General features: G+C 38.9%; 1 protein-coding gene across 5 annotated transcripts in view; it reads right to left on the minus strand.

Moving 5' to 3' along the window:
• Nucleotides 1-14040, minus strand: part of FGF14 (fibroblast growth factor 14) — a 628252-nt gene that overhangs the window by 128641 nt on the left and 485571 nt on the right. For all 5 annotated transcript variants that reach the window (XM_048854508.2, XM_075129684.1, XM_048854481.2 and 2 more), the window contains one exon: nucleotides 8772-8875. In XM_048854508.2, the coding sequence (XP_048710465.1) occupies nucleotides 8772-8875 (104 nt within the window). The remainder of the gene's footprint in view (nucleotides 1-8771; nucleotides 8876-14040) is intronic.

Raw genomic sequence — 14040 nt, forward strand, 5'->3', positions numbered from 1 at the left:
TGTCCAGAAAAGTGTAGGTGTTTTTATGTAATATGAGTAAAGGCCAAAGATACAGGAGGAGTAACATGAGAGAGAGAAGTGCATAAAATTTGACAGACCAGATTAAACCATTGGTCCATCAAGTAAGTGGCCAGCCTTCGGCATTGGCCATTACTCAATGCTTCAGAGGAAGGCAAAACCCCCATAAGGCACCCACTCAAATAAGAAATGCTATACACCGAGAAAATCATTCCTTCAACCCCTGTGGCAATCAGTTTACTCCCTGAAGCATGAGATTAGATTACCCTTATTTTAGCATGCATAACTACAAGTGTTATTTCTTGTCATAAAGTTATCCTGTCCTTTTAAAAATCCCAGTAGCTGACTCTATGACCTTGTGTGGCAGTGACTTCCATGCTGTGTGTGGAGGACGGGAGACCAAAAGGCATAGAAGAGGAGCAATTTTTCCCCTTGCTCTATCTGCGTAAATCCCAATAATCTTAAATAGAGGTATGTGCATGCAAGAAAAAGTCTGCAGAGATAGTGTGTATGAATGTAAGAGAGAGAGGTGGTGAATGAAGGAATGGAACCTAGTGTTGTCAAACAAACATGGTTAATAATTTATATACATCTGAAAGGGTATGTTAAGAATCTGGATTCAGTTAGGGATTCTGTGGACCTAAATAAATCAAACAAGGTGTGTGTACATGATATGAGTGTCCAGAAACACCTCACTGGAATTTCAGGGTCAAATTCTTCTCTCTTGTACACTGATCAAGTGGAACCCCATAAATGGCAGTGAGGTTGAACAGCTGCAAATGGGGGCAGAATCTGATCCACTGTAGTCATGCATGATGTGAAATATATTATCCTTTACACTATAATCTATCCCTCTGCTGTACACAAAGATTATTTCTTTGTGATTTCTTTTTTAAATGAACTTTAGTCCAAGGAGGAGCTACCATTGGCTGCCAGAGAAACTCAAGCTGGCAGGAGCCAGCACAAGCAGCATCCTCAGCAGAAACTCTGTAAGCTCTAAACTCCTTTCACTCCTCTCTCACCTCACTCCCGCTCTACTTGCCCTCCATGTTCCCCTTCCCTCCTTCCTGCTTAGCCTCCACCCTAGTTCCCATCTGCATTTCCCTTCCTTCTTTGTTCGCTCTTCCTTCCTTTGTCTTTTCAGTTAGCCAATCCCATTCTAACAAAACTCCCAGAAAATGTAATAAGCATAACCCCCTGAAAAAGAACTGTCGTGCTAACATGTCATTTGCAAAACAGCACTCTGTTCACTGTGCATATGTTATATTCCTTTCCTCTACATTGTGTCTGCCATGGCTTTGCGGTAAGGACTGTCTCTTACTCTGTGTTTGCATAGCACCTAGTACAATGGGGCTTTGTTCATTAAATAATAGTGAAAGATGCTAAGACTGACAGCTTTGGATAATGAAATCCTTTATACTCACAGAATAGGTACAGAACAGAGAGAAGCAGTGTAATCTTCGCCCCATTCCCTACCAGCATGTTTCAACCATGAACTGGAGGGACCACCTCTGGCGTGAGCAGGTATTTTATCCTTCAAGCTGCTCAGTCCATAGACCCTACCATGGGATACCCAAGAAGAGTGCTAATTAGTATCCTGGGTAACATATTTTTGCTCTATTATATGTCCACTGAGAAATTACTGAGAAGACAACCACTGAGTAGGCATATAAAGCTCATAAGAGCAGAACCACCACCATAATGGGTCAGACTAATGGTCCATCTAGCCCTGTCTTCCAACAGTCGCCAGCACCTGAGGATTCAGAGGGAATTAACAGAACAAGGCAATTATTGAGTGATCCATCCTTTGTCATCCATTCCCAGCTTCTGAGACGTAAGGACACTCAGAGCATGGGGTTGCATAATGTGTAACACGGCATATATGAGTAACCTTTCAGTGGACACACAATAAAAGAAGACTGTGAAGAGGAGATCCACCAAAATAAAGGCCTTCAGCAGCTAACTCTTAAAAAAATTACTGGATGGAGAACATTGTTCAAAATGTACATATTTACACTCTTTCCAAAAATGTTACTACAAATTTAACTATTTTCCAGGAATTTGTAACAAGTGATTTTGTGTATTATGAATTTGCTAAACATGTTTTTACCTAATGACATCCATCTAAAACACCTCCTAACTTTCATAAACAACAGTTTCTGAATGAAAATTGAATTTTTAAAGACGTAATTGTATACATCAAAGAAATGTATAAAGAAATGTATATCTATGCTGTCCATCACCCTAGTATCCAACTGTTTCCCATTATAAGTCCTTTTCAGGTTTGCAAAAGAGGTGGAGGAAATCTGACACTGACTTAATGCATGTTTTATGTTTTACCTGGGTGCAGTTCCTGTATGTTACCAAGTACTGCCTTTTTAAAATGTAATATAAACTTTTATAGAATTTGAAAATAAAGACTCATATTGTTCCATAATTTGTGAAATGCCAATCATGAAGTTAATTAGATCAAGATTGGATTTGCTGCTTACCTACTTTCCCATTCTCTAAACTGTGCCAAACAAGCCCAAACATGTCAGTCTTATCTATATAGATTGTAAACTCACCAGGGCTGATTCTTTATACAATGATGAGCACAATGGGGCATGGATCTCAGTTGGGACCTTTGGGTAATACAATAATACAAATAATAACTGAAAAATATTATACTTGTAATATTTTGTCTCAGTGTCGTACTAATTTTTGAGGTTCTTCATCACTATTATTATTATTATTCCAAAGCACAAAGGATCTAAGGAACCAAAAGTATATTTTTTTTACTTTGATTTAGATACTATAGAAAATTATCTGTAGAATATTGATTACTCTCTGTCTCATTCTCTTCCACTGTGTGCTGTCTACAAACCTATGTCCTGGAGGCTGCAAATTGTTCTTTTCAGACAAGTCAATTATGGGCACTTAAAGAAACAGTGGCAATTTCAGCACTGGAAAGCAGCTGAAATGTCAGAAGAAACCCTCCATGCTGAAGATTCTTCCTACTGAGAGTTGCTAGGCACTACTGATATGATAAACTCACATGCTGATAACATGCACTGACATTTTCTCTAATTCCAGAAAGCTCCAGTATAGACTATTATCTTACAACCAGCAAAGTATTATACACACAGCTTTTGAGCAAATTAAAACTGTGTAATGTAACACAGATTAAATCAAATTCACACTTTACAAAAAGATCATTCTAGAGAGAAAAACATGGACCACCTTTGCTTTTGGAAATATGGTTGGTTTTATAAAAGCTTTTGTATTTCTAGTAATGTGTCTCTTTTATTCATTTTAATTTTCCTGCTAACATTCTCAGTTCCTGAAAAGGGGCTTGTCTATACAGGGCAGTTACTGTGCAGTAAGCCTGGGTGTGAATTTCAAGCGCACTAGCTACTTTGCACTAACTCCCTGCAGGAACACTTTTACTGTGCACTAAAGGTGCCCTCAGGCAGTTTAGCTTAGTACACCTCCAAACACAGTAAACTACTGTACACAAAGGCACTTTTAGTGTGCAGAAGAGTGTCCATATGGGGGTTAGTGCAAAGTAGCTAGTGCCTACAAGCAAGTGCACACTAGCTACAAGGGGATTTTTTTCCCCGTGTAGACAAGCCCTCAGTGTCTAGTCTAATCACTATCTTGGGCTGACCTGCAGCCTGAGATTAGAACCAATTCCATCTTTAGGCAATGGCCAGTCCTTGGCAGCTCACGGACCCAGTGAAAGTCTAGTGTGCAGGTTACTGACCCCACTAAAAGTCCCTGGAATGAGTCATGATGACACTAACTATTGCCACTGATACTGTCCCTAAAGCATCCTTTCCCATTTTATTCATAGACCTACCTTCTTCCCCAATCACCTGCAATAGAGGAAATGGGGGAAAAGACTCAAGGGCTTGTGCCAGAAAACAAACAGATACAGACAAGCTCCAGATCTATGAATTCTTGTTTTCCTACACTCTGGCCATGGAAGAACCAAAGAAATCCCACCTTTCTCCCACTATAGCAGCCACTAAATAATGTCCTGCTGAACTATTCTAAACAGTGAATAACCTAAAATAACCACTTAACTCCGGAACCCAGTTCCCTGCAACGAACGTGCAGACTACTTCTTGGAGAATGTCACCTGAGGACATCCAAGATGGCTTGTCAGGACACCAAGAACCATAAAATGGACATAGGTTCAATAACACAATACAGTCCATTTCTGAATTGAGCCTATTCACATACCAGGAAATCCTAAAAGCACAACAGAAAAACTGAGCCACCCTCTTCAACTCTAACTTAACTTTTCTGAAAGAGAGTTGAGCAACACAGATTTTCACTAATAGCAACATTTTTCACTTGTTCATTCACTACCCAAGGTAAAACTATTGTCCAAAATGCAACCCCAGATTTGAATGTGCAACATCCAATAAAGGCAGTGAGAATTGTGTGTGCATAACTATGAGCAGGATTTGGCCAAAATACAAAGGAAGTGTAATAAATGTCTCATTTATTACACACATTGCCATCTTCTTACTGCAGGCTTTGTGTATCCTTGCAGGTCTGGTGGGCTATCCAACAGCAGTATCCTTCTAACCAGTAATTTAGGGATCCGTTCTGCTCCTCTTGACTTTAATAATGTAAGATCTAGTCCCAGAACAAGTTTTAGATTTTTGAGTGTTTGAAGAAAGTGTACTCAGACTTAAAAGCAGCAATGTGAGCTGCTGGAAATTATAGTGCATTAGACTACAACCACCAGTCAGCAGAATGCTGCTGAATATCTCATTAGCCCATCACAGAGTCATGAGCCTTCAAAAAGAAAAGATAGAACAAAAAAGTATTTAGGGAACTTTAAACCACCGGGAAGTAGCAAGATTTTTGGGTTGGTAATACAGGATGTTCTTGTGTGGAAAAATCCTTTTTTTCCATGATAGTGAAGAATTCAGACTAAGATCCCAACATTCTGTGAATCCATGAAACATCTCTCTCTCTCGCTCTCTCTCTGGTTTTGTTATGTATGTAAATATAATTTTTCAAGGTCAGTAACCTGTGTCTACAATCAGGAGATTGCCACTAAGTCCAGACACAGTACATTCTAACAGCACTAGACTTGTGCCACAAATCAAAAGAAACATAAGAAATGAAAAGTTCACTGGTTACTATGTTAAGGGATATATATAAGTTTCTAAATGCTTTTCCCAGTTTTTGAAGTAAGCCTCCTCCTGCTTTCCCCAAGCTGCAAACAATACTTTGTTCCAGTTGTTTATATCACACTCCTAGAGGGAATAAGGTGGTGGCGTCTCAAAGAAACATTTTCCCCTATGGAATCCTCCAACGCTCTCTCAAAACTCTAAAGAATTTCCCCCCTTTTGACTTAGCAAATTTCAACTGGTGTGGAGTAGGAGTTTGATTTGTATAAGTATGCAAATGATAGACAGCATATCTGAACTGCTGGAGAGGGTTCCGATTCCAGGTCTATCATTTAGTTAAATACTTACCCAAGCAGTAGTGAACCTCAAAAATACTGTTTTTTGTTTTGGTTTTTGTTTAAAAAGAAGGTCATTCTAAACCTATTTTAGCTTCCTCATCCTATGACCTCATGGCAGGTCAATAATTCTTCTAGTTGAGAAGGACTTGACATAAGTCCCTTCCAGTCAATGCTGCTGCTTACCTGATGAGAGGTGATGTGAAATAGTCTCACCACATTTCCCAAGTTAATCAAACCAAGCCTTCCCTCATGGCAACGTAGAGCACTATCACATAACCAGCAATTTGGCCCAGTTCATTTTTGCTTGTTTTCTATTTGTTGTATGTTATTTCAAATAATATATTTCCATCAAAGAAATATAGTTTCTAGTCCAACACTTTAATAACATATTTAGCCAGGATTTTTGTTAAGCTGAAACAAGAACTGCAGACACAACCATATCTTCACTTGCATGAGTACTGCTGCTATAATATAAAATATGACTTCTGTATATTGAGATCAGTAGGTGAAAAATATTGCCAAAAGAATGCAAAACTCACCAAGAAGATTGTAATACATATTGTTTGCTTCACAATTATGACAACAATATTCTTCCCCAGAGAGTGATATTTCACAGCTTCTGGGCACAGTATATCTTCATCTGGATCCGAGGGCAGATACACATATAAATCCCCTATCCACTGAAATCAGGACAAACTCTTTTTTCTGAAGCAGGTGCTCTCTTCCACGTTTTTATTTTTTATTTTCAAATTTATTAGTCTCTACTCTCAAAATATGTAATTCCTATTAATGAAAACACAATAATAATTCTTACCCCCAAAATATTAATATGAACTTTGGCATGGACATGAGTTTTTCCAATGATATATTTTTAAAATCACCATTCTTAAATCTTACTTTAGATTACCAAATATCACAAACTAACCTGTGGAACTCATTGCAATGGGATATTGTGATGGTAAAAGATATCCGGTTTCAGAAAAGAACTGGATAAATTCATGGAGGATAGGTCCATCAATGGCAATTAGCCTAGATGATCAGGGATGAAACCCCATGTTCAGGGAGGCCCTAAAGCTCTGATTACCAGAAGCCAGGAGTGAAGAAGGGGTGGATTGGTCCATAATTGCACTGAAGTATATACTCCCCCTAAAGTTCTAGAACAGAGCACTGTTGGAAACAGGATACTGGGCAAGATGGACCATGGTCTGACCCAGTATGGCAGCTCTTATGTTCTCATCTCTATGAAATAAAGAACAGTCATTTTCAGATAGTTTTTGGCATGTGTTAAACCTAAAGACTCTTCTACTGCATGCTGTATTATTTTCGTTTATCTTTGCAAATGATGTTTTCCATTTGATTTCATATTTACATGAAAAAAGAGTAAACAGTACTTTCCCAATACAATATGTATTGTTTCCCTTGCCTTACATAAGGAAGAGGGACAAACTGAGCCACTCTCCCTAAGGAATATCAATGGAATAGAAAATGGTAAAAAATAAAATAAATGCACACACAATGGCATGCAAAAAGCAATTAATAAATGTTGTCAATAACAACAGAAATACCCATGTAAATCGTAAGTTCTGAAAATCCAATTAATATAGGGTATATAGTGGGCCAACCTACAAACCTTTACACATGCCCATGACTTTACTCATATGACTAGTCTTGTTTAAGTCAATGGGACGACTTATACACATATACAACTTTTATTAGCCAAGTGTTTTCAGGATTGGGTTCAAAGTTACTAAGATTTGGATTCTGCCATCTTTGCTCATGTTGATTAGTACCTTATGTAGCAATTAGTCACAGTGATTTCAGTGGGACTATTTTTGGAGTAATACATGAACAAAGGGTGACACAATCCGGCCACGTAGATTTCCCCACGCTCCATAATTACAGCCTAGCCATTAAACTGCTATATTTTCTGAAATGAACACATCGTCCGGAAACATTCTTTAGCGTTCACTAGGAAGGGGTGAGAGCACTGTGGCGTTACTGATGGGCAGAAGCATATTCATACTGCATTGTTACCACATGAAAAAAATAATCTCCATGACATGAATTCCATATACATGAAACCTTAAGGAAATGGGAGGCCAACAGTGCTCTAGTCTTCACTGCAGGGAGATATTGCATGTTGTGTTATATTTTTCTGTGACACACTAAAGAAAATAAATCTTTCACATGACATTTGTTGGGGTATCCCAGAGACATACTATGATCAGACATTTTTCTTGGTGTTGACGTTCAACATTAGGAAACACTGTTTTCCTTCTAATTAACCTTTCAACGACAGTCACATATTTAAAAGAAATAGAATACTTTCCTTCAGGACATAAAAGCAAAATTTGCCTGATTTCCTCTCAAGGCACAGTGGAAACAAAGCATTATATTTTAACTCAGTGTGGACTGAAAAATCATCTGACATAAGAAATGTAAAGAGCATGAGATACAGTGTGAAAACAGCATCCACTACAGTGGGGAAAAAAATTCTTAAACACCTGGTTAATACTGTCATTAAGTTAATCCTATATAACACTGAGGCTCTTCACAGCTGTACCACCACCACATTTTGACTGATTAGAATTAACTTACTTGAAATATCTTAAGATATTTTATTTAGCAGCATTATTTTGCCTGAAGGAACTTTTTTAGCTTTGGCCATTTTGCAGGGCTGTATTATTTCATGCAATTCTTACCGAGCAATTTTTCAAAATCCTTCAAAATCATATGATAATATTTTTATTAATGAAAGTGATGTTTCAATTCTAATATTCCTAGCCATTAGGGAAAAAAAATAGTGATACACACAATGAAAATATATTGATATATAACAGGAATGTAAATTACATTACAGAAGTACCTTATTTTACTAAACATTAATCATTCAACTAACTTTTGTAGCAAGTTTTAGATCCTGAACAACATGCCAGTAATGAAGGCACTGCACATTTACAGAAAAGTTCTAGAGTCTTTAACTGAAAATATAAACCCATCTGTAGTTTTACTAAACCATCCCACAGATTTCAGTAGCTAAATATATCCCTGTTATAGAATTCTACAGAATGTTTTTCAGAAAATTCTACAGCAAGGATATCATTTTCTGTTAAATTCTACAGGGTTTCAGAGCAATTTTTAGAGACTCTAAAAACATATTGATTTAATCTCTATTAATTTCTATAGGACTTATTGTAAGTGAGATATGTCTCATTACGGTACAGAGTTCTGTTCTGGATATGTGTGTCAAAAGAATTCAAAATATCCACAGCGTGCTACTTACTGATGTGTAGAGGAAACCTTCTCCATTTAGGGCTATATACAACCCTGTCTTTACACCCTGGATAGCGACAACTCGTAGTCCCACTGGTATAAGGTTGAATAGTGCTGTAAATATAAACATGATCTGTCACAGATGGGCACTGATAAATAGAGTATTTGAATAACCAAAATCAAGAACAAAGAACAACTGTTAATGCCTTCACAAAAAGCTCTGATTTCAATAAAATTTTAATTAAGAAAGCATTGCTACTGGTTAAGTTAGTATTTCAGCTTTATGTTGCAAACTTAATTGGCAATTATTCCTGTAGCATTTTAGTATTGGCACAATAGCTAGCAAATAAAAAGAATATCTCATAGGACTGCAAAGAGCACAACAGCATCACAATTTCAATGAATGGAAAATGCTGTAACCATATAGAGGGGGAGGGGATAGAAACAATCTCTAAGTATAACATTTTGTCATCTATTGGTTTCACGCAGAAAGTGAGAGTAACAATCAGATTATTTTGCAGAATGAAAATCTTTCCATTTTGCCCACAGTGAATTTTTTTTCCTTAAACACTTAAATGTTATTGTACTATGAAGCACCCCCAGTAAAACTGCTTTCAGCATCACTATGGCTCCAGAACTGAAAGTGCAATGGCTATTTTTGTTGACAGCATCTTTGATATAAGCAATGGTACACAGACTCAGTATATGGGAAAGCACTTAGGCTTCTATGCAGAAAAGTAATCAAGCACAGATTTGAATGGAACTTAAGCACACACATGTACATGAGCTGTCCTGAAAAAGTATGCTTTCCTAAACTGAGGCTTTAAAGAGAAACAGCTAACAACAGCTGTAGTAACAAAAGTACATAGATTTAACATAAAAAGACAGCAATAATGTTGTTAAAAGGCTGAAAAGAAAACAATATAAAGGTGCAAGTAGGGGAAAAAAGAGTTCAAAAACCTCAAAACAAAATCCACAAAAACCAAGAGAAAAACAGCATGGCATTAATTTTATTGCCAACATTTAAGAGCCATCAGGATGGAGATGTTGTTTAATGATGACATAAATGAACAAGAAGGTTTAGAAACCTGTTGGCTGCAGTTCAAATTGCAAGTCCAAAATGGCAAGTTGCACTTGTGCTAAACTACATGGGAAAGATGGTAAATGCCATTTTATGACTCATGCCCAGCAAAACACGTGGCAGAGAAGATATCCTTGAAAAAGAGTTTAGTGTTCTGACTGACCATCCCTCTATTTAAAAATGAAATAAACAAGGTATATAGAATATTAGTTTTCAGGCAAGTGAGACATGGACCAACTTTTATTCCAAATTACACCAATAAGAATGCATACGTTTGCTGGCCTGGATTATGAGATAAGACGCAAACTGTGCATCACTCAGGGTCTGGGGAACAGCCCCTGAGCCAGAGCTCATGCTGGACAGCTTTTAAGCTCTGCATGATCTAGGAAGTGGGAGAGGTCCAGGCCCTTGGATGAAAAGCAAAGTACAACCTGTATGTATACTCAAGACACATAAGCCCATGGTACCAGCAAGTTAAGTCTCAGGAGGTAAAACTGCATTTCAAAACACCCACAAAAGGTGTGGTGGGTTATCCAGCATTTGAAAAGGAATGTCATGTATATGACAAGAAAGTATGCTTCATGGTACAATCCGTAGCTAAGATCCCAGAATTCAAACCCACATCAGAAAAAGGGGATATGCATTCACAATCAACAAGGCAGACATGTAGCCTAGGTGCAAGAACTCCAGGTTGGTCAGGCAATGGCTACATAGATATAAAGGAGACAATATTGACTCAGAGGAAGCTAACCACATCTACATAAACGGAGTAGAGTATATCACCTGCTAGAATGGTAATACCCTAAAATATTCTCTCAACATATATCAACAACATTATCAGGAATATGCTCCTTCAATAGAAGAATACATGAAATGTGATCCTCTTAAGAAGAAATATAGCGACAGTGAAAAAGTTGGAAGATGCTGTGATAAAGCAGCCTACTTCTTGCAGCTTCAGAATGAAAAGAAAGCGTATAAAAAAGAACTCCAGAAGGTACAGAAAACAAATTGATGGATTTATATAAAAGAGGTGCTACACAGAAAGTTATATCTAAGCCAAAAATTAGCATCAATATGTATTATTTGTATTGCTGTATCTCCCAAGGATCTCGGTCAGATGGGGGGAGGTCTTACTGGTCTCATTACCGTACAAACATACAGTAAATACATGTATCTAATCTAATCTGAAACAAGATACCATGAATGTGACAAAGACAAGGAAGGAAGGGAGATGGGGAGTGCAACAGGTAATGAAAAAAAAGAGATCATAGAAGTATCTAAGTTAGCTATTGCACAGTTTGATGGCTTCTGAAGGTTCCAAATCATCTGTAAGTTTTAAAATAATAAGTAATGTCAGTTATCCCCAACTGTCACACAGCAAAGACACCATTATTTGGATGGCTTTTTGTTAGGTGTCACAGCAAAATTGGGTCTTGGGTAGGGATCTGAAGGAGGAGAGACTTTGGAGGAGGATTAAGCCTTACAAAAGAATGTAAGGATATTATTCCATGGCTAAAGGGGTGCATGAAAAGAGCAAGGATGTATTCATGGAAGAAGCAAGCAAATGAGCATTCAAGACTGAGATCGGAAACTGTAGGAGGAAATCTGGATGTGCATTAACAGCATAATGTTGGTACAGTGCCTAATACAATGAGGGGGTCCTGGTCCATGACTAGGGCTCCTAGGTGCTACAGTAATACAAATAATAAATAACAACAATAACAGAGAGAGGAGGGCATACATATCCTGTCTTCTATTTCCGGTCATTAAGGGGCACCGGGTAAGAAATCAAACAACTTCATGAAAGAAAGATGCACAAAGACACAAAATATCCAGGAAAACTGTTAATAATAAATGACTCCACATCACAGAAGTCTCTTCAAAACTTTTGGAAAGCAAACTTCTGTAACAACATTTGAGAAAAAAGAAACAGGACCCGAGTCAGACAATGACAACCTATGAAGAAGGTTTGCAGCCTTGAAATAATTAGTGTTTTTATGCAAATGATGAGAAAACAAATTAGAGAGGTTTATGTTTATTAACCTCTAGTGGTTTAAAAAGCACTGAGAGAGAGATTTAATTATGTGTCTTTTTAAGGCCACCAAATTATAACCTTAGATCCTCAGCACTGAACGAATTAGACTAGTGCATGAGCTGTTAAAATGGAAAGGAGAATGCTGGAACTCTGCTAATAAAGAGCACTGAATCATAGAATCATAGAATATCAGGGTTAGGAGGGAGCTCAGGTCATCTAGTCCAACCCCCTGCTCAAAACAGGATCATTCCCCAACTAAATCACCCCGGACAGGGCTTTGTCAAGCCTGACCTTGAAAACTGCAAAGGAAGGAAATTCCAGCCCCCTCCCAGGTAACCAATTCCAGTGCTTCACCACACTCCTAGTGAAAGTGTTTTTCTTAACATCCAACCTAACCCCCCCCCCACTGCAACTTGAGACCATTACTCCTTGTTCTGTCATCAGCTATCACTGAGAACAGTCTAGATCCATCCTCTTTGGAACCCCCCTTCAGGTTCAGCAGCTATCAAATCCCCCCTCATTCTTCTCTTCTGCAGACTAAACAATCCCAGTTCCCTCAGCCTCTCCTCATAAGTCATGTGCTCCAGCTCCCGAATCATTTTTGTTGCCCTCCGCTAGACTCTTTCCATTTTTTCCACATCCTTCTTGTAGTGTGGGGCCCAAAACCAAACACAGTACTCCAGATGAGGCCTCACCAATGTTGAATAGAAGGGAACAATAACGTCCCTCGATCTGCTGGCAATGCCCTCCTTATATAGCCCAAAATGCTGTTAGCCTTCTTGGCAACAAGGGCACACTGTTGGCTCATATCCAGCTTCCTGTCCACTGTAACCCTTAGGTCCTTTTCTGCAGAACTGCTGCCTAGCGATTCGGTCCTTAGTCTGTAGCAGTGCATGGGATTCTTCCGTCCTAAGTGCAGGACTCTGCACTTGTCCTTGTTGAACCTCATCAAATTTCTTTTGGCCCAATCCTCTAATTTTCTAGGTCCCTCTGCATCCTATCCCTACCCTCCAGTGTATCTACCACTCCTCCCAGTTTAGTGTCATCTGCAAACTTGCTGAGGGTGCAGTCCATGCCATCGTCCAGATCATTAATGAAGATACTGAACAAAACCGGCCCCAGGACCGACCCTTGGGGCATTCTGCTTGATACCGGCTGCCAGCTAGACATGGAGCCATTGATCGCTACTCGTTGAGCCTGACGATCTAGCCAGCCTTCTATCCACCTTATAGTCCATTCATCCAGCCCATACTTCTTTAACTTGCCGGCAAGAACACTGTGGGAGACTGTATCAAAAGCTTTGCTAAAGTCAAGGAATAACACATCCACTGCTTTCCCCTCATCCCCAGGGCCAGTTATCTCATCATATAAGGCAATTAGGTTAGTCAGGCATGACTTGCCCTTGGTGAATCCATGTTGACTGTTCCTAATCACTTTCCTCTCCTCTAAGTGCTTCAGAATTGATTCCTTGAGGACCTGCTCCATGATTTTTCCAGGGACTGAGGTGAGGCTGACTGGCCTGTAGTTCCCCGGATCCTCCTTCTTCCCTTTTTTAAAGATGGGCACTTCATTAGCCTTTTTTCAGTCTTCCGGGACCTCCCCCAATCACCATGAGTTTTCAAAGATAATGGCCAATGGCTCTGCAATCACATCCGCCAACTCCTTTAGCACCATCGGATGCAGCGCATCCGGTCCCATGGACTTATGCACGTCCAGCTTTTCTAAATAGTCCCGAACCACTTCTTTCTTCACAGAGGGCTGGTCACCTCCTCCCCATACTGGTACACTGGTCCAGTACTTGAAAGCGTGCCTGGATTTCATCCCACAAGACAGTTCACACTCCATTGGGACAAAGAAGATTCGTCTGCATACAACTATTGATGAACATATAGCCAGCATAACTCTCTTTGGTGCACACTTCTCATTGATTTTAGCAAAACACTCTATAGCTCAGGCTCAGTATATGATAGCCACATGCTCATAAGTTGGTCAAATAAAAATCAATTTCCTACAGAACCTGGTTCTGCAGTGCTCCTCAGTGCGGACTATTTCCATGCCAGATTGCAACTTTCAATCTTCTAGCATTTCAGATGTAACTCTATTAATCTCTCACTAAAGATTGAATTGAGCTCTATTTAGGCCCAGTTCATAGTAAGTAGGGTT

The sequence above is a fragment of the Caretta caretta genome, chromosome 1 (assembly GCF_965140235.1).
Source record: "Caretta caretta isolate rCarCar2 chromosome 1, rCarCar1.hap1, whole genome shotgun sequence".
In the NCBI taxonomy this organism is placed as follows: Eukaryota; Metazoa; Chordata; order Testudines; family Cheloniidae; genus Caretta; species Caretta caretta.